We start from the raw sequence: 20,084 nt of genomic DNA on the forward strand, positions 1-20,084 counted from the left end.
AAGAAATTCAACCAAAATCCATCATTCCTCAACGTTTCAGTTCAGTCTTCTTTTACCATCAATTTGTTTACGTTGTTTCTCCGCTCTGTTCATTAGCGTGTGATGAATCATGGCTTTTCTACTTTTTCATTGGCATGATGTAAAATCTGTACATGTGACCTCATGGACACAGAACAGCTGTGTTTGAAAACAGAGAGATAATATTGAAAAGACGTTTCCTTTACTTCCATCACGTCTTCGTACGTTCGTATTGATTCCACAACGCTGTAATATCGTTCTGTGTTTGTGTTCACGCTACGTGTTAGCGTTGAAAAAGCACGAGAGCTCCAAGCTAAGGCGTCTGAACGGATTCAGCAGCGTACAGCTTTAATCCACACAGAAAACAAAGAACTAAAGAAGTTTGAAATGATTTTCAGATTCAGTTCATGTCTTCAGCTCCCTCTGAACACGTTTCTCTCTCAGTCCCAACCAACAGCGTTCCCGACAATCTGTAAATGTTTGTCTTTGAGTGTAAACGTCTGAGACACACTGATATCTGGGTCCAGATAGAAACAGATAAAACATCAACAACCGGTCCAACACAAGCTCTTCTAAGTATTGTATTTAAACTTAAAGTCAGGGTTGGTCATTTCCCTCCAGAAACACTTATAAGATTTTAGTTGAAAGTGTCTTTAGGTCCTGACTGAAATTAATAACTCAGGTTCTCTGAAAAAGGAACAAAGTAAATCCATCATCTGTATCAGTTTGTAAGTCTGTAAAAACTTCAACCAATGTCTGCCACGAGGTACCAATCTGATGAACCAATCACAGGCCTCCTTGTCTCCCTGCTCTCTGAAGAACCAATCACAGCCTCCCTGTCTCCCTGCTCTCTGATGAACCAATCACAGCCTCCCTGTCTCCCTGCTCTCTGAAGAACCAATCACAGCCTCCCTGTCTCCCTGCTCTCTGAAGAACCAATCACAGCCTCCCTGTCTCCCTGCTCTCTGAAGAACCAATCACAGCCTCCCTGTCTCCCTGCTCTCTGAAGAACCAATCACAGGCCTCCCTGTCTCCCTGCTCTCTGATGAACCAATCACAGCCTCCCTATCTCCCTGCTCTCTGATGAACCAATCACAGCCTCCCTATCTCCCTTCTCTCTGATGAACCAATCACAGCCTCCCTGTCTCCCTGCTCTCTGATGAACCAATCACAGCCTCCCTATCTCCCTTCTCTCTGATGAACCAATCACAGTCCTCCCTGTCTCCCTGCTCTCTGATGAACCAATCACAGCCTCCCTGTCTCCTTGCTCTCTGATGAACCAATCACAGGCCTCCCTGTCTCCCTGCTCTCTGATGAACCAATCACAGCCTCCCTGTCTCCCTGCTCTCTGATGAACCAATCACAGCCTCCCTGTCTCCCTGCTCTCTGATGAACCAATCACAGGCCTCCCTGTCTCCCTGCTCTCTGATGAACCAATCACAGCCTCCCTGTCTCCCTGCTCTCTGATGAACCAATCACAGCCTCTCTGTCTCCCTGCTCGTTCTCTACCTTCATAATCATGCTAGTTTTTCAAAAAAGAGCGACCCTGCCTTCACAGTGAGTCGAACTGATGAGATACAAACTCCACGTGTCACAGACTGAACTCTTCCATCAACCCAACGTGAACACGGTGGCTCATTGAATAATGTGCGACCTAAAGGGCTCGTCATGTTTCATAAAGCACAAGCTTAAGCTGGACTTTGGCTTTTGGAAGAACTGCAGCGGGAGCGGTTTGCACTCGGGTCAGAAAAAGTGGCTTTGATGATTGTATTTTTTGTGCTTTCTTGTTTCCTGTACGGCGTCGAGCAGCAGCAGTCTGAAACTGTTCTGAGCCTTTTTGAAATGTTTGTAAAATATTGTAAATAGTTTGATCAGCTCCGGTGTGTTAAACACGAGAACACGTGTGGCATCTGGTTAGCACTGAATGATTCTGAAAAGTGGGAAACTTGAGTCGTCTACAGGTACAGCTTCTCTCTGTAACCTTTTCATCTGTTTTTAATCACTCAAGATGTTTGAGTCACAAAAACACGTCAAGTTCTCCATTTTAAATTTGTCTTTATCGTTTCCGACTGTGTTTTCCAAAATGGTGTCAATAATTTAGCCACTTCAACCTTTACGTTCTGTCTTATTACGCTTTTTGACTTTTTGTTTTCTTCATTGGTACAAATGCTTTTGAATAAAATAACATAATTTGATTTAAATTGTTCGGTGTCTCGTGAATTTCTGACCTTTAAACTCAAGTTTACGGATCAAATTTATCTCATTTTAGTTCCCTATGAGGACACGGCGAGCTCCATGATGTCACGGCGTCCCACGGGAAGTGTTCTCGACCCGTGTTCTTGTAGTTCACACTGAACCCTTCCATGTAAACAAGTTGTGTCATTGTTAGGTTACCATGGAGACGACATGGCGTCAGAAATCAGCTTTGAACTTGATGTGACCAATCAGAGAGCAGCGTTTTCCGTCTGATCGTCTCTGAACTTCTGTTCTCTGACACAAACTTGAATGTTTGTACAATATGACGAAGCGTCATGATGAGGGGAGAAATAAAGAACACAGTTTGAAGCGAGTGTCAGATAACAACAGGGACATCTAGTGGTGACATCTGGCAACTACAACATCAGGTCGTTTAATAGTAGTTAATAAAAGTGTCTCAGGAGCAGGAGTCATATCTTCAAAACATTTCTGAGGTGTGTGATCTATCACGGGGAGCACACTGAAGGTGTCCCACCTTTCAACACCGTCACCAATGACAACCGTATTTTACTCTGGAGCTTTCTCAGCTGGTGCAACACGTTAAATGTTAGCAGAGTGTAAACGTCATCTGCAACAGGAAGTCGAACTATAGGCTACCTCTGAGCTCCTGCAGATGTAACCGCGCTCATCTGGCTGGTTCAGTTAACCCTTCGACTCTGCGTTGTGTAAAGAGTAAAGAGCGGGAGGCTTGCTGGTCTCTTCACGTGGCAATTTATTACCGGGGCAAGTCCGTCTGAACGGGAACAGAATAAATGCTGGTCATTCATTTGTTTGGCTCGCACACGGGCAGCACACTGTAAAAAAATATTCAACACGAGGCGAGTTAGCTAGCTCGTTGTCATGGTAACTCGTTATCTCGAAGAAAATACCTTTAACAAACAATAATCTAATAAAAAAAAATATATATACACATCACGTGAAGATTTTATGAAACCACAAGTGCTACTAACGACCTTCATACAAAATATTTGTACATTGTGCTGCACACACCCACTTACCCGCTACGGTTACCACTGTGCATTTATACTGCACCTGAGGGGGGGCGCTATTGAGCGATGATAAAAACATAAACAATTGTATAAGCAAGTGGAATAACACAATAAAAACTCTGTTACACAGAGCAGAAACCACTGCACAGAATCACTCTGTATGCAGACGACACAGCGGTTCACTTCTCAGAGACTCAATGAAGAGCTGCATGTGTTTATCTAAAAACAATACAGTCATGCTCCTTTGTTTTGACAGTTAATCGTCCACATCTTGTTGTCCTGAGGAGTTGAGTCCCTCCACGGGGCCCCACTTCACTTTCTTACGGCCCTGTTGAATCCACACACGTTGCTCATCGCTCATTGGCTGTCAGTGTGCTGCTGTGAAATTGCATAATGAGGGAGCTATCAGGCGGACTGCAGGTCTCCTGAAGCCTGCTGTCGGAACTTTTGGGAGCCGTGCTGCTGTGTTTGAAAGTAAAGATGATCAGTTTAATATTGAGCAGCGCTGTAGCAGGAGTCCTGGCTCTGCTCCTGTACCAGAGGATGGTCTACCCCTACTTCTGGGTGGATCTGATTTATTACATGAAGCTCCAGAGGTACAGAAAGACGCTGCAGGCTCGTATGCAGCAGGGGATCATCACATACCTCGACTGTTTTCTCTACCAGGCGAGGAAGAACCCGAACAAAGCCTTCATCATCTTCGAAGAGCAGAGTCTGACGTACCGGGACGTGGACCGGAGGAGTAACCAGTTCGCCAACGCGTTCAGGACGCAGGGCTCCCTGAAACAAGGAGACATTGTTGCTCTGTTGATGTTCAACGAGCCGGACTTTATTTGTGCGTGGCTGGGACTCTGCAAACTGGGCTGTGAGGTGGCTTTTCTCAACGTCAACATTAAAGCTCAGATCCTGCTGCACTGCGTCCAGAGCTGCGGGGCCAAGACGCTGCTTGTCGGCGCAGGTTTGCACCTCTTTCTCTCACCTCGTTTTAGTGACGCAACACTTTCAAAGCTGTGCTGAGATTTATGAGTCTGGAGTCTGAGCAGAGCAACTTTCAAATAATCCAGTGTATGTTTTTCTGCAGCCCCTCCCCACTGTTATGGGAGGGGCTTCGATGTAAAACCCATGAAGGTGCTGTTTACAGAGTCTTTGTCATTCTAACACACTCAGTGGGATAGTTTAAAACTAACTTTTCAGGGCCCCTCAAAACTTCAGGCAGGGTCCTGACCTCTTATCTGTCAAAGCAATTTAAAATGCAAACTGTATGTTGACTGAACTTAAATACAAAATATAATTACACAGATCAAATTAAAGGTCCAATCAGAGACGTCTGTTGTTCCTGAAATGATGACGCTCTCTTCCTGTGTGATCATGAAGGAAACCTGCTGTGTTGAAGCTTCTCTGACAACAATGCAGCAGCCAGTATGTCCTCCTTCTAACTTTAGATTCTGCTCCTGAATGCTCTGGATCTGATTGGACCAGAGAAGGTAGGCGGGGCTTTGAAGGCCGTTTTGGACGCCCCTGGGTTTGCCAGATATGAGAGCAGTTATCAGGTGAACAGGTGTTGCAGCGATGGAAGCGGGCAGTGGAACTGCTTCAGATAGAAGTGATTGTACCCGAGCTAAAAAGCCTCTGCATGTTTCTAATAAGCTCCAGCAGCAGAAAGCTGCTCAAACTAGGATCAATGTTGGAGATGAAACATGGAGAGAGGTTAGAACGCAGAAAGCTTTACAGACCCATGCAGAGCTGGCTAAACACTGAAGCTACAGTGTCCACCACATGCAGAGCTGGCTAAACACTGAAGCTACAGTGTCTCTACATGCAGAGCTGGCTAAACACTGAAGCTACAGTGTCCACCACATGCAGAGCTGGCTAAACACTGAAGCTGCAGTGTCCACCACATGCAGAGCTGGCTAAACACTGAAGCTACAGTGTCCACCACATGCAGAGCTGGCTAAACACTGAAGCTACAGTGTCTCTACGTGTAGAGCTGGCTAAACACTGAAGCTACAGTGTCCACCACATGCAGACCTGTGTGAGAGGAGGGGGGGGGGCAGCTCTCTGTGATGATTAGAGTTTAGACTGCAGTACTCATTTCCACCTTATAAAAAGCAGTTTTACTAACTTTCCCCCTGCAGATTCATAAAGACTTCCTGGGTGTGATAGTGATTGTGGTGTTCCAGCTGTTGTAACGTTCTTTATCGTAGAGTTAAAGTTTCTCTCTGATAGTGAACCGGCAGAGAGCAAAGAGCACGACGCTTCCCTGTTTGCAGCCCAGAATCAGCAAGATATGATAGTATTGACTTTTTACCTGAATCCCTTCAATGTCAAAGTCTGTAAATGATCATGGACGCTGTTATCTCGAACACAACCACAGTCGAGTGTCGGGTTAGACGACCATACAGTCTGAAAATAAGAACACAAACACCAGCTACTGAAATGACCGAGCCGTGGAATAAAAAATAAATTAAAATGTCTTTACAGAGAAATAAAATCAGGAAGGAATTGTTACAAAAAAACACTTCTGTTTGAACATTTATTTGGGTAAATCCATCCAGTCCTTTTGTTTGTGGTCTGCAGAAGTCTGACAACACAGAGAAAAATGCTCTGTTTCAAATGTGCGCCCCTTGTGATGTCACAGTGGGATTCTGGTAAAATGAATCCCCTCCCCTGGTAACTCCACGCATGGACTCCACCTTCAGACTAGAGCTAAAATGTTGTGTAGGTCGGCCATTTTTATTCTCTACAAAGGAGTGTTGTCTACCAGGAAAACTCAGGGGGCGGGGCTTATTGCATTTAAAGAGACACACACACTAAAACAGAGCGTTCAGAGAGAGCTGGTTTCTGCAGGGTCACAAACCTCCTCTGCTGCTTCATTCATGTTATATTTGGACCAAAACACAGAAACACAGATGTTTCATTTAGACCACAGGGGGCGCCGTTTGAAAAGAGAGGGAGACGACTTCCTCTTTAATGTGACCCGTGTAGAGAAGCTGATGGTGCAGCATCGAGTAAGGCTTTGTGTCTGTTTGTGCAGATCTGGTGGGTTTGGCGTCGCAGGTCCTGCCTGAGCTGAAGAAGGACAACATGAGCGTGTGGGTGGTGGATCACACGTCACCGTGTGACGACTTCAAGACTTTATTAGACAAAGTGGAAAACATGTCTGCAGAAACCTTAAGTGACCTTCCTAAAGTCGACATCATGTCCAACTTTCTCTTCATCTTCACCTCGGGAACCACAGGTGAGAATCAGCTCAGACAATGACTAACGGAAGATTCAGGGACATTTATGGTCCTGGTCTTGACTCGGCCTTGGAGCCCTCTGGTCTCTGGTTTTTAATGGTCTTGAATACAACTTTAAATTGCAGTTGGTCGAGTCAGGATATGAGAGAAAAGAACAATTTCCTGTGTTTAAAAAAAGATAATAATCATTTAATGGGTCTCCACTCAACGTCGTAAACATGCAGTATGTTGATGAATCCTGAAGTTCTGGTCTCTCGCTCCCCGTCCAGGTCTCTCTAAGGCGGCCCGTGTGGGTCACCTGAAAGCCATCATGAGTATGGCCTTCTTAAACATGTGTGGAGCCACTTCTGATGACATCATCTACGTGACCCTTCCTCTCTACCACATGTCTGCGTCTCTGTTAGCCCTCGGAGGATGCATACACCTCGGTAAGAAAAACGACTTTCAGTTTATTTTAAAAAAAAAACAACAACTTCCATCTTGCTGTCAGACGGAGACGCCGCTCGTGAAGGTCACGTTCAGCGAACTCGTCCGGAGCGAGTTCATGAAGAAACGACTCGGATGATTGGAGCGTTTTCTCTCCGATGAAACACGACGACTCTGACAAACACACAATTCCTGGAAGATGAATCGTAGCGTTCAGAGCGTTAAAACGTCAAACACACAAAGCGAGGAGGAAGCCTTCATGGAGGCGGACTTCCTCCTTCACAGGCCTGCGAGGAGTTCTGACTTCCTCAGAATATAAAAACAAAGAGGAGGAAGTTCCTGGGGTTATAAATAACCTGTAAGGACGCACGCCGTCTGTTTGAGCCGCTCAGTGACACGGCGGCTCGTCTCTCTTCTTCTCTGCTTTTTCAGGGGCGACGTGCGTGCTGAAGAGGAAGTTCTCTGCCAGTCAGTTCTGGAAGGATTGTGTGAAGCAGCGAGTGACCGTGGTGCAGTACATCGGAGAGCTGCTCCGATACCTCGTCAACCATCCCGCGGTGAGAAAACACGCCATCGCCCCCCCCCTCCACGCACAATCACACATAACCAGCGTCCTGCCATCTGATTGGATGACACGCTGCAGGGAATGAAAAGGCTGTGTGCGGGGGTCGGCTCTGAGCCTCGTGGTTAGTGGCTTACGCTCACTCTGTTGCCTTTTCATTTGGTTGGCTGGTTGTCACGGTAACGAGGTTAAACACAATGACACGAGGGTTCTGTGAAATGTCAAAGGAGGATTTGAACAGGGGAACTTCCGGAACCAAGAGCTGCCGAGAAACATGGAGGTCACGGTCAATTCCTCAGTGTTGTAGCGACTTGTCAATCACAGCTAGCCCCGCCCTAAATCGTCTCCGCCTTCCTGGTCGTTTGACTCTAAAAGGGACCGCCGCTTACTTCAAGTACACCATGCTGTGCTGAAGGTGGGACTGATGTGTGGTCGTCTCCCTGCAGGTTCCCGAGGAGCGATGTCACCGCGTGAGGCTGGCGGCGGGCAGCGGCCTCAGGTCGGATGTCTGGAAGCAGTTTGTGAAACGCTTCGGTAAAATCAAGATCAGAGAAGGCTACGGTCTGACGGAGGCCAGCGTCGGGTTCCTCAACTACACCGACGAGGCCGGAGCCATCGGGCGGGCGAGCTACTTCAACAAGGTGAGAGACAGAAACACGTCGGGCCGCCGTCTCCTCTCCACCTCCAAAATCAGAATCAGAACCGGTTTCATGCCGATTAAAGTACATCAAATAAAATCCGAGAATCAAACATCAGACTCTCTGACCTTCTGACGGAGAGTCGATGACTCGTTTGTTTGTTGGCAGACGTTACACACTGAAATCAACCTTTCTTTAAAGGAGCAGTCTGTAGCTCTGACCCCTAGTGTTTAAAATGGGTACTGCAGACTTGCCATCATATTTTTTTTTTTCCTTTCGAAAAGTCCAAACGTTTTTTTTACAGTCTGTAGAATCATTTTAAATCCTGAAAGTATTGAACTCTACCTCCCTCAGAGCCTGACCTGTCCTGACTCTTTCAGCTCTCGATGCCCTTTGACCTCCTGAAGTATGATCCTCAAACGTACGAGGCGGTGCGAGCAGATTCTGGACGATGCATCCGAGCACAAACAGGTGAATAAATCCCAGAGCATCCTGTCACGTCGGAGCCTTTTAATATGTCGGCTCACGTCCTCTGTGTGTCTCAGGAGAGCCGGGGATCCTGGTGGCTCCTCTGACCGCCATGAATCAGTTTCTGGGCTACGCGGGGAACAAAAGCCAGTCGGAGAAGAAGCTGCTCAGAGACGTTTTCAAAGCCGGAGACGTTTATTTCAACACGGGAGACCTGCTGTTCACCGACCACAGAGAGTTCCTGTACTTCAGCGACCGCGTCGGAGACACCTTCAGGTGCGCTCGTGTCAGAATGTGAGAGTGTGAAGCTCAGCAGGTGAAGGTGGAGTGTTTGCAGCGTTTTGATTGGTCGGTGACTCTCTGAAGAGATTCATTAAACATTAAACAAAGTACCGTGAGTGCAGAAGAAATTGTGCTGCGGCCATGTTTGATAGATATGGCGTGCTGGTAGCCCGGACCTCGTGGGTTAGTGCGAGCGGCCTGCTCCTCCAGGTTCAAATCCGACCTCTTGACCTCCTGACCTTGTGCTAAATGTCTTTGTGTCTGTGCGTCCTGCAGGTGGAAAGGAGAAAACGTCTCCACCACTGAGGTGTCCGAGGTTTTAGGAGTTCTGGATTTCATCCAGGAGGCGAACGTCTACGGAGTCTCAGTTCCAGGTCTGTGCGAGCTCATGAGTCTGAGCTCTTCCAGGGTTTTAGACTTCATGGATTTAAAGTTGAGCTGGACTCGACAAGGACGACACACTTCACTTCACTTGAGTTTCTCTCTCTCTCTCTCTCTCTCTCTCTCTCTCTCTCTCTCTCTCTCTCTCTCTCTCTCTCCAGGTTTTGAAGGTCGAGCAGGAATGGCTGCAGTCGTCCTTAAACCCGATCAGAAACTGGACGGAGTTCAACTTTACAACCACTTAGTTGAAACTCTTCCTGCGTACGCCTGGCCGTGGTTCCTCCGAGTCCAGGTGAGTCCAGCATGAAATGATGACCTGTGTGTTTAAGATGAGAGACGTATCTGAACCCCTGTGTGTGTGTGTGTGTGTGTGTGTGTGTGTTCAGAGCGCTCTGGATGTGACCGAGACGTTCAAGCAGCAGAAGGTGAAGCTGGTCCAGGAGGGTTTTAATCCGGACGTCACTCAGGATTCTCTGTACTTTTTAGACGTCTCCCAGAAGGATTATGTCCTCCTGAGCGCGTCTCTGTACGAGGACGTCGTCTCAGGAAACATCAAATTATAAACGTGTGGACGCAGGACTCCTGGCGCTCGTCGTCAGGACGCAGAAAGATAAGCTAAAGAGGGAGGGATCTAACGCTCCTGTTCTCACCTTTTATTTAACACATTTATACCTGACTTTAAAGTCTTTATATAAAGAGAGATCTCCTTTTATAATATACTGAACTCACCTGGACCTGGACCTGGACCTGGACCTGGACCCAGACGTCCAGCTCGAGTTGATGATGTCTTGTTGTCCTTTGCAGCAGAGATTTATCATATTTTATGACAGCATTAAACATTATTACGCCTCTTACGTGGTTGACTGGTTGCCATGGTAACAACGTGTTGATTACACCCTCAAGTGAACCAGGATGTACTGCCTTAAATCAAGACGACTTGGGACGCTGGTCGCGTTGTTGATGGATGTTGTTCCGCCCGAGTTTCTCTCTCTCTCTCTCTCTGTCTCTCTCTCTCTCTCTCTGTCTCTCTCTCTCTCTCTCTCTCTGTCTCTCTCTCTCTCTCTCTCTCTCTCTCTCTGTCTCTCTCTCTCTCTCTCTCTCTCTCTCTCTCTCTCCCTCTCTCCCTCTCTCTCTCTGTAAACATGTTCATGTCTGCTGTAAAAACAGGCTGTTTGAATGGGTGTGTATGTGACTTCCTGTGCTGCTGCAGCCAGCCTCTAGTGGACACTCCAGGAACTGCAGGATTTTAAACACCGGCGATTGCTGCTTGGTTAATTCATAAAAATCTTCAGTCCAGCTGCAGCATCATTACTAACAACTTCCCTGAAGGTTATTTGATGTTTTTAACCGTCTCGTTGTCTGACGTTACCTTTTTACACAGTTTGTCTTGGGTTTTTTTAAAGCTGGATTGCTGCAGTTTGACTCTGTGCTGAATCTTAAAGTTCAGCCAAACGCTAAGTGAGACGTTTTTCAGGTTGCTGTGTTAGCTACATGTCAGTCACTGGTAGCCTGGCCTCTGACTCCGCCCCCTCTTTCTGGTCTCCTTGAATATAACTGGGACCATGATTCACTTAGCAAACATCTTGTACTCACTCGTTAGGAAAATGTTTACTGAGGGAATAAATGCGACTTCAGTTTACAACCAGAGGGGGGCGCTCTGCTGGACATAGAGAATATGACACAGGTATTTTGCCTCATCCATGTTTTTATGTAGTTTTCTAACAAACCCTGAATTAATTTCTGGAACCTTTTCTTTGCCTGCTGGTGGATGTGATCTAACCAAACCCAAACTGTTAAAGCTCCTGCATGGCCTCTAACATAGACTGTAAATAATACAGTCCAGCCCCCCCCACCCCCCCTCCACCTCGACTCCCTCAGCATTTCATCCTGCTTCATCTCAACGTTCAAAAATAACTGAACAGTGTTTTATTTAGTTTGTACGTGATTGTGATATAGACCTTCAGTTTTATTTGTGAAAAGAAAAGTAAGAACTTACTGTAGACGTGTTAACACTGCTGTAAACATAAAATATATTTATGTTGACCCTGACTTGTTTTGGGCATCTCGTCGCCATATATCAAATCTAAAATATGCGTTCAACTCATGGATTATGTTTTGTGTATAAATAAATCATCTTATTCATATCGGAGCCTTTAAAGAACAGAACTTTTACCACGTTCATGCTGAATCAAATTAAAGGTGAAGGTTAACACTGTGCTGGCTTTTTAAGAGGAAACTAATTAAATGACACATTTTGCAATAAAATGCATTTGACAAATTAGACTCTTGTTGTGTATCATTTCTTTAAGCAGGTTTCAGGATCTCTTTCACATAAGAGGCCAAGAGGGCAGCAGCAGCAGCACACGTCATCGTGATAAACATCAGGGCCGTTTCTGCGCAGATGCATGTAAGACCCCCTGCAGCCACTAGAGGGCCCCCAAGCTGCAAGTTCAGCTTTTAATACAGTCAGCCTATATTTGGAGAGGGTTCATGTTTAATGAAGAAACTATGCCTCAAATGAAACTCAGTGATGGGGAAGCTGTGGTTGAGTATGTGCAGTGATTGATTTTGGGATATCTGACAGCTGCCCTGTTCATTGTTTGGTTTTAGGTCTGTGGGTAGATCATTTCTTTGTCGAGTTTTTTTTTATTTTGAAGAACTTTTCCAACATAAACATTTCATTTGGGAAAAGTGGCATCTGTTGTATAATGTAGCCTAGAGGAGCCCTGTTGTTCACCTTTTCTTATCATTTTCTGCAGGTTAAACTGGCTTGAATCAGCTGGAGATGTTTGATTAGAATTTGAGGTCGGCTTCACGAATCTGGCCTTGAATCTAATTTTTAAAGAGGACATATTATCTCCCTCTTTTCAAACAGCGCCCCCTGCGATCTAAATGAATCATCTGTGTATCTGAGCTTTGGTCCAAATACAACATGAATCAAGCAGCAGAGGATGTGACCCTGGAGAAACCAGCTCTCTCAGAATGCTCCGTTTGGTGTGTGTGTCTCTTTAAATGCAATAAGCCCCGCCCCCTGAGTTTTTACAGGTAGACATCCCTCCTCTGTAAAGACAGTAAAAATGGGGAACCTGTGAGAAAGTTTTGCTCTGGAGGTGGACTTCATGGGTGGAGATACCAGCGGAAGGGAAGGAGATTTTCTTCCCAGAATCCAACTTGTGATGTCACAAACTGAGAACATTTAAAACAAAGCATTTTTCTCTATGTGGTCAGACTTCTGCAGACCACAAACAAGGACTGGATGGATTTATTTCAAATTGTGTGGGTTGATTGACACAGGTACCCTCGGTACAGTTTAACTGTAAAAGTGGATTTTTTTTAATAACACGTCCCCTTTAAGTTCGGAACATTTAAACAGGAAACGGGGAGGACGGATTATATAGGTCTAAATTGAGCAGCTCTCACTTTAATATAAATATATGCTCATAATAACGCTCATATTAATAACAGCTGTAGCAGTTGGAGTCGGGAGGGGGTCTCCATAGCAACAGGCCGTCTCCACAGCAACCGTTATAAAATCCTGCTGTGATTAAACACAGCGAGGAGTTCCACAAAACGTTAAATATGATCATAATGTGACGTCATCATTACGTGATTTATTTAAGGATTGATAAACTTTAACGGTGTGTCCGGTCTCTCCCGGTAATGGGCGGAGCGACGACAGCTGAGCAGACGTGGCAACACATGACGTCATCAGAGCGCGCCGGTGGTTTGTTCATGTTAGTCCTGAGCTAGTCCAGCTAGCGGGTGAGTAAGGAGCCTTTTGTTTTATTATTGTTTCGTTGTTCTAAAGAAAGCAGGGATACTAACACTCACTGACAGCTGAGACATCCTGAGACAGGAGACAAAGATGTTTCTAGATGTTTCACCTGGGCTCGAGCTCGGTGTGTTTGTACACGTGGACAGGACTCAGGTGAAGCTAAGCTCACCTTTAAACTACAAACACTTTCACGGAGTAAAGACAGCTGTGTTGTTTAGTGTCACAAAGGACCAATCAGAGACTCCAGGGGTCAAAGTGCAAGTTAATACTACTCTGCTTATCTCAGCCTGGCTGACACAACATCCTCTGCAGAGTCCTGTCAAATCTAATCCTTCACCAGGGACTGATAAAGACCTGATACCTGATAAAGAACAGCTTGAAGGGTCAGCTTCACCCTGAGCGTAGGCTTCAGGGAGCTTTGGGGTCCAGTTAACACACAGTGATGCTTTTCTATGGAAGTCCGTCATCACAGGCTCATCTCAGGGGGACATGAGGGCGGGATGCAGGACAGTTCAAAAGAACATGTTTGTAATTATACAGAACTTGATGCAAATGGGGGAAATATCCGTTAAAATGTAGGAACACAAAAACAACTGAGTGTTTATTAAAAGGTGTTTCAGATGAAAACAGAGAGGAGTCAGATGTGGGGCTTTTCATGTGGAGTTGAGAAGTGTTGAACACTTAGACTGAGTTCTGGAGGATTTCCTCAGGACTGGACTGACCTGCTTTGGAGGACTGAATGGTCTCTAAGCCCGGGCTGGACTTCTTCTTCTTCATCTTAAGCTGTATAAGGTGCAGTTCCCCCCCCCCCCCCCCCCCGACTGATCTTCACCTGGTTTCTGTTGCAGCTCTGTTCTGGGTTCAAGTGAAAACATAAATCCAGGAAGATGATGGAAGAGAGCGGAATTGAGACTACGCCTCCTGGGAGTCCTTCTCCTCCTCCCACTGAGGCTGCTGCAGTCAGCAGCCCCCCCATGGCCACAGGTAGGACAGGAGGATCTCTTTGACAGGTCAGGACCCTGTGAGGTCTGAGGTCTGGACCCTGTGAGGTCTGGACTCTGAGGTCTGGACCCTGTGAGGTCAGGACCCTCTGAGGTCAGGATCCTGTGAGAATGAAGGTCCTGACCTCACAGGGTCCAGACCTCAGAGGGTCTCTGGACCCTGTGAGGTCAGGACCCTGTGAGGTCTGAGGTCTGGACCCTGTGAGGTCTGGACTCTGAGGTCTGGACCCTGTGAGGTCTGGACCCTGTGAGGTCAGGACTAAACAAGCTCAAGTCCATTTCTTGAACATGTTTTGTTTTTGTTTCAGGTCTGTCCAGTCCTCCGTCCCTCCCTGTCACCAGCTCCATCCCCCCCTTATCCTCGCCCGCCATCCCCACTGGCCCCTCCCCCTCAGCTTTCAGCAGCCCATTCCCCACTGGCCCCTCCCTCTCAGCTTTCAGCAGCCCTCCCCCCTCCCAGTTCCCCCCTCCCTCCTCACTCTCCTCCCCCTTCACCAGCGGCTCTCCTTTCCCCGCCTCCCCCTCCGTGCCCCCCCTGGCCTCCACCTTCAGACCTCCTCCCCCCATGGCGACCAGCATGTCCCCCCCACCTGTGGGCCCCATGATGTCAGGCTTCTCCATGAGTGCAGGATATGACATCACACGGGGGCACGCTGGGCGGACCCCACAGACGCCCCTGATGCCGACGTTCTCCAGTCCGACCGCCATGCCAGGTGAGAGACAGCTGGTCTCAAGTGGTTTAAACCTGCCCCCCCCCCGACCATCCTAACCGGTCTCACCATGTCATCCAGGTGTGGTTTCGAACCCCCTCGTTCAGCAGCCTGCCATGACGGGGGGGATAGAAGCTGGGTCCCCCATCACCTTCCCCGAGGAGCAGGAAGATCCCAGAGCGTCTGCGGACGCCACCGCCGGAGGAGGCATCTGGGGCTTCTTCAAGGTGACGCACGACCACGAAGAGGAGCCGCGCTTCGTTTCTTCACACACCTCAGTTCCACGTTTAACCATCGTGTGAAGTGACTTCAGCTCGTCTCTTTTCTCAGGGGGTCGCCGGGAACCAGGTGGTGAAGTCGGTCCTGGACAAAACCAAACACTCTGTGGAGTCCATGATCACCACTCTGGACCCGGGCATGGCGCCCTACATGCGTGAGTCCGGATCCAGATTTCTGTCTCACTTTTGTATTTTTTCCATTCGTGACACGATTTGAAATTCTTGCATCAAATACCTGCACGTGTTGCATCGCCCTCATTAAAAATTCAGAGTCAGAAGCTTTAAAAAAGTGGGCGGGGCATCTGGGCGTCGTACCCTGCAGAAAGCTTTTTAATTCATTTTTGTTTACAGCTGTTTCTATAAGGCTTTATTTCACGTGCGTGTGCACAGAGTGCTGCATGAAGTCGGGAGACGGGATGATCCAGATGTTGTGTGCAGGTGGACTCGGATCCCTTCAAGGCATCAACGTGGTCGATCGCTGAGTTCCATCTGTTCGAAACGCCAGAAAGTTCTGACCACAGTCGATGTTACTTCCTGAAGCGTTCAAAACCGTAGACAGAGCTGGAGCTGAGGCCACGCCCACCTGTCAATCAGCTCAGCTACACGCCTTATTGTGAATAACTCTGATCCTTCATCCAATCAAAACTGCTGAGTCATCAAAACATTCCCCCCCGTACAGTGTGTGTGGATGGAGACATGAGCTAATCACACCTATTTGGTTTTTTGAAGCAGGCTGTAAACATGTTCATGTCTGCTGTAAAAACAGGCTGTTTGAATGGGTGTGTATGTGACTTCCTGTGCTGCTGCAGCCAGCCTCTAGTGGACACTCCAGGAACTGCAGCCAGCCTCTAGTGGACACTCCAGGTACTGCAGCCAGCCTCTAGTGGACACTCCAGGTACTGCAGCCAGCCTCTAGTGGACACTCCAGGAACTGCAGCCAGCCTCTAGTGGACACTCCAGGAACTGCAGCCAGCCTCTAGTGGACACTCCAGGAACTGCAGCCAGCCTCTAGTGGACACTCCAGGAACTGCAGCCAGCCTCTAGTGGACACTCCAGGTACTGCAGCCAGCCTCTAGTGGACACTCCAGGAACTGCAGGATTTTTAAATTCAGCTAAATGTATCTTGGTCCTTAGTGCAACATGTTCGGATGTCAGACGTCTGGTTTACGTCTCTGACGCTGCTCGACGCTCCGCAGAAATCAGAACCAGGTTAGCAGGAACCTCAAAAGACAGCGAAGACCACCTGCGAGTAACGGCCCTTCAGAATAAAAGCATCGGATAAAACGTGTGCTGTCTCTTCACAGAAAGGCTTCCTGAGCGGTCAGGTGAAGGTCGGCCGCTCTCGGTACCTCACACCGTGAGAAGAGTTCGTGCACGGCGCTCTGAAAGAAGTGCACGATGACTTGGGTCCAACGTGTGTGGTTAACGTGTGCGTGTGGTTAACGTGTGCGTGTGGTTCCTCTGCAGGCTCCGGAGGGGACGTGGACATCGTGGTGACCTCAGATAAAGAGATGACGGTAGCGGCGGTCAGAGACGCCTTCCAGGAGGTGTTTGGGATGGCCTTGGTGACCGGAGAGCCCGGTCAGTCCAACATCGCCCCCCAGCCTGTGGGATACGCCGCCGGGGTCAAGGTCAGTTCACTGCTGGAGCGATCCACGTCACAGGCGGAGAGGACGCTCTCACGTTCTGCTCGTCTGCCGCGTGCCGAGGGGAAGTTTCTGGAACACGGAGGTTGAGATTTATGTTTTTTTAACGGGAGAGCTTCAAGGACGAACGCTTGGCAAATATGTGACTTGTTAATTTGCTCACTCGAGACAAAGAGCGCCGAACAGACGTCTCAATAAAAACGGTTTCAGTCAGAGGTGTGCGTCTGAATACTGAACACGCAGGAAGTTCGTGGAGCCACGCCCCTTTTTATGACTCTAACCCTCAGGGGAGCGACTGTCCTGCTTCCTTTTGTCCTTTTCAACGTGAACGCAGTCATCTGTCTCAGAGCGGCGCCCGCTCACCTGTCGAGTCTCTGCAGCAGCGTTTCTCTGGTTTACTTTTAAAGGACCAATCAGAGAGCTGCTCTCTTCCTCTGTGATCAATCAGCCAATCAGAGAGCTGCCCTCTTCCTCTGTGATCAATCAGCCAATCAGAGAGCTGCTCTCTTCCTCTGTGATCAATCAGCCAATCAGAGAGCTGCTCTCTTCCTCTGATCAGACATGAAGGAAACCTGCTGTGTTGAACTGAGTTACAGTGATTTGTGTTTCAGTCACGTACAAGGTGTGTGTGTGTGTGTGTGTGTGTGTGTGTGTGTGTGTGTGTGTGTGTGTGTGTGTGTGTGTGTGTGTGTGTGTGTGTGTGTGTGTGTGTGTGTGTGTGTGTGTGTGTGTGTGTGTGTGTGTGTGTGTGTGTGTGTGTGTGTGTGTGTGTGTGTGTGTGTGTGTGTGTGTGTGTGCAGGGGGCTCAGGAGCGCATTGACAGCCTGCGGCGGGCGGGTGTGATCCACGAGAAGCAGCCGGTGGTCTCCCTGGAAAACTTCATAGCTGAACTGTTTCCTGACAAGTGAGAAGAAAAACAAAACTGAGACACACACACACACACACACACACACACACACACACACACACACACACACACACACACACAGGATCCAGGTCTACGTGACTCCACATGTGTGGGCTGTGCAGGTCCTTTTACAGACCCTGGTCTCTCTCCTCCCTGCAGGTGGTTCGATCTGGGCTGTCTGATCCTGGAGGACCCGGGTCACAACATCCGCATCGAGGTCTTCACTCAGGCGACTCCTGTGGCTCTGGATCACATCCAACAGGTGACGTGTGTGTGTGTGTGTGTGTGTGTGTGTGTGTGTGTGTGTGTGTTCAAGAAGTGTGTAAACAGCCTCGTCCCCCCCCCCCCCTGCAGGCCCAGTCCCTGACCCCCCCTGATTACAGCCTGCGCTGGTCGGGTCTGATCGTCACGGTGGGCGAGGTTTTGGAGCGCTGCGTTCCCAACATCAACAGGACGGACTGGCACGCGGCCATGACGGGGATGAGCCAGGGTCACATGATCCGGAGCGCCGCCCGAGCTCTCGCCGGTCTCTACAAACAGCAGCTGCCCCCCAGGACTATGTGAGGCCCCGGGTCCCGGTTTGGGTCTCATACTGGGGCGAGAGGAGGAGGAACCAGCTGATTGGACAGTGAGGTTTCCTCGCCGCTCCTCATCCGTCCTGTGAAAAGCCGAACAAGCTTTTCTTCAACGACGTTCCAGCCAGTCGGCGACTCTTCACCTGAGAGGAACGCCGCCGCCGTAACCATCAGCTGATCCTCCGTTAAAGATTATTACTCCTCGTGTAACATCCAAACCCGTAACACGCGTGTGGAAACAGCCTCGGCTTGTGTCCCAGCTGTTTGCTGCTGCACAGATTCCCTCCCGACTTTTCCCCCAACTGAAGAAGTTCTGGAAAAAAAACACAAATACTTGAACGTGCGTTTAATTTAATCGGCTTAAAATTCAAAATGTAGAAGAGCCGGAGACGCCACGCAGAGATTTATCTTTATCCCTCTGGATCCGTATTTTACTTCAGAGTCTCCTCCAAATCTGTCCTGGTCTCAAGACCGGTCTGCAGACCACTTTGTGAAGGTCTCCTCTGGGTCAGGTTTCGGTGATCGTCTGTTTCTGCACGTCATCATCGGTGTCACGGCCTCAGTTGGAGCAGGAAGGTTGTTTTCGGGTGGTCGAGGATTTGTGGTATTTGTGGTCGTGGTCTCCTCTCGGTTACTGTGGCGTTCAATGACTGTCAGAACTATTTAATGAATCTTTACACTTTAAAAAAAAATCAGTTTGAGGGACCAAAGAAAAGATGTCACAAAGTTTTCCTCCACCGAGCCGCTCCAAGTTAAAAAACAGCATTAAGTTTGTGATTAAAGGCAGGGTCGGTCATTTCCCTCCAGAAACACTTTTTAAGATCCTGGTTGAAACTGTCTTTAGGTCCTGACTGACATTAATAACTCAGGTTCTCTGAAAAAGGAGCAAAGTAAATCCATCATCTGTATCAGTTTGTAAGTCTGTAAAAACTTCAACCAATGTCTGCCACGAGGTACCAATCTGATGAACCAATCACAGCCTCCCTGTCTCCCTGCTCTCTGATGAACCAATCACAGCCTCCCTGTCTCCCTGCTCTCTGATGAACCAATCACAGCCTCCCTGTCTCCCTGCTCTCTGATGAACCAATCACAGGCCTCCCTGCTCTCTGATGAACCAATCACAGCCTCCCTGTCTCCCTGCTCTCTGATGAACCAATCACAGCCTCCCTGTCTCCCTGCTCTCTGATGAACCAATCACAGCCTCCCTGCTCTCTGATGAACCAATCACAGCCTCCCTGTCTCCCTGCTTGTGCTCTCGCTCACACTCGAAGCTCGTCACTGATGACGGAGTTTATACTGAGAGTTTACTGACCGCTGAATGAGACGAGAGACGACGTCGTTGTTACACAGTGAAGAGATGAGCTGAGGTCACCTTATGGAGGGACAGTGAGGGGGCGTGGCTTTAGAGGGAGCACTGGGGGCGTGGCTTTAGAGGGGGAGGGGGTGTGGCTTTAGAGGGAGCACTGGGGGAGGGGCGTGGCTTTGGGGGAGGGTGTGGCTTTAGAGGGAGCACTGGGGGAGGGGGCGTGGCTTTAGAGTGAGCACTGGGGGAGGGGTGTGGCTTTGGGGAGGGCGTGGCTTTAGAGGGAGCACAGAGGGGGGGGGGCGTGGCTAATGCTAATTCAAAATCATGCGAGTTTATGAAAATGACCAACCCTGCCTTTGATGTTTTATTATTTCACCTTTAAAACAAAAAAAACTCATAAATAATTAATGTATTTTACTCACCAGATGAAATAACGCTCCACGCCGAGCTGCTTTAATTACTGCTGTGTGTTTTGAGACTCTGATTTAAGGTAACGAACATCTTAACCACACGATGAAGTATTCAGGCCACGTTCAGTCTTCATTTAAAAAAGTTAAAACTTCAAACCATCGACTCAGTTTGCAGCTGGGACACAGTCCAGACCGCCAGTGGATTTTTATTTTCTGT

General features: G+C 48.2%; 2 protein-coding genes and 1 long non-coding RNA gene across 3 annotated transcripts; 2 read left to right on the forward strand and 1 right to left on the reverse strand.

The window, feature by feature from the left end:
- Window positions 1-376: 376 nt before the first annotated feature.
- On the reverse strand, window positions 377-19,585 carry LOC306837208. Its single transcript, XR_013780889.1, has 2 exons — window positions 19,449-19,585; window positions 377-1,462 (listed from the first exon to the last, which is right to left on the reverse strand). It is a non-coding gene; the product is annotated as an uncharacterized lncRNA (long non-coding RNA).
- Window positions 3,615-11,540, forward strand: LOC306837183 (long-chain fatty acid transport protein 6). Its single transcript, XM_079364741.1, has 10 exons — window positions 3,615-4,221; window positions 6,298-6,501; window positions 6,772-6,930; window positions 7,361-7,485; window positions 7,937-8,131; window positions 8,509-8,599; window positions 8,674-8,872; window positions 9,155-9,252; window positions 9,421-9,551; window positions 9,646-11,540. The coding sequence occupies exons 1-10, from the start codon at window positions 3,744-3,746 to the stop codon at window positions 9,820-9,822; spliced, it is 1,857 nt and encodes a 618-aa protein (XP_079220867.1). The 5' UTR covers window positions 3,615-3,743; the 3' UTR covers window positions 9,823-11,540.
- prrc1 (proline-rich coiled-coil 1) lies at window positions 12,894-19,455 on the forward strand. Its single transcript, XM_079364762.1, has 9 exons — window positions 12,894-13,021; window positions 13,883-14,018; window positions 14,344-14,748; window positions 14,827-14,972; window positions 15,076-15,178; window positions 16,491-16,654; window positions 17,470-17,573; window positions 17,736-17,838; window positions 17,931-19,455. Exons 2-9 carry the CDS (start codon window positions 13,922-13,924, stop codon window positions 18,138-18,140), a joined length of 1,332 nt encoding a protein of 443 aa, XP_079220888.1. The 5' UTR covers window positions 12,894-13,021; window positions 13,883-13,921; the 3' UTR covers window positions 18,141-19,455.
- Window positions 19,586-20,084: the final 499 nt, after the last annotated feature.

Source organism: Symphodus melops (assembly GCF_947650265.1).
Source record: "Symphodus melops genome assembly, chromosome: 16".
NCBI lineage: Eukaryota > Metazoa > Chordata > Actinopteri > Labriformes > Labridae > Symphodus > Symphodus melops.

Coding starts and splice junctions, on each gene's coding strand:
- prrc1 (XM_079364762.1), top strand. CDS start 13,922: ATGATGGAAGAGAGCGGAATTGAGACTACGCCTCCTGGGAGTCCTTCT. Junction 14,973..15,075: donor GCATCTGGGGCTTCTTCAAG/GTGACGCACGAC, acceptor CTCTTTTCTCAG/GGGGTCGCCGGGAACCAGGT. Junction 15,179..16,490: donor GGGCATGGCGCCCTACATGC/GTGAGTCCGGAT, acceptor GTTCCTCTGCAG/GCTCCGGAGGGGACGTGGAC.
- LOC306837183 (XM_079364741.1), top strand. CDS start 3,744: ATGATCAGTTTAATATTGAGCAGCGCTGTAGCAGGAGTCCTGGCTCTG. Junction 4,222..6,297: donor GACGCTGCTTGTCGGCGCAG/GTTTGCACCTCT, acceptor CTGTTTGTGCAG/ATCTGGTGGGTTTGGCGTCG. Junction 9,552..9,645: donor CGTGGTTCCTCCGAGTCCAG/GTGAGTCCAGCA, acceptor GTGTGTGTTCAG/AGCGCTCTGGATGTGACCGA.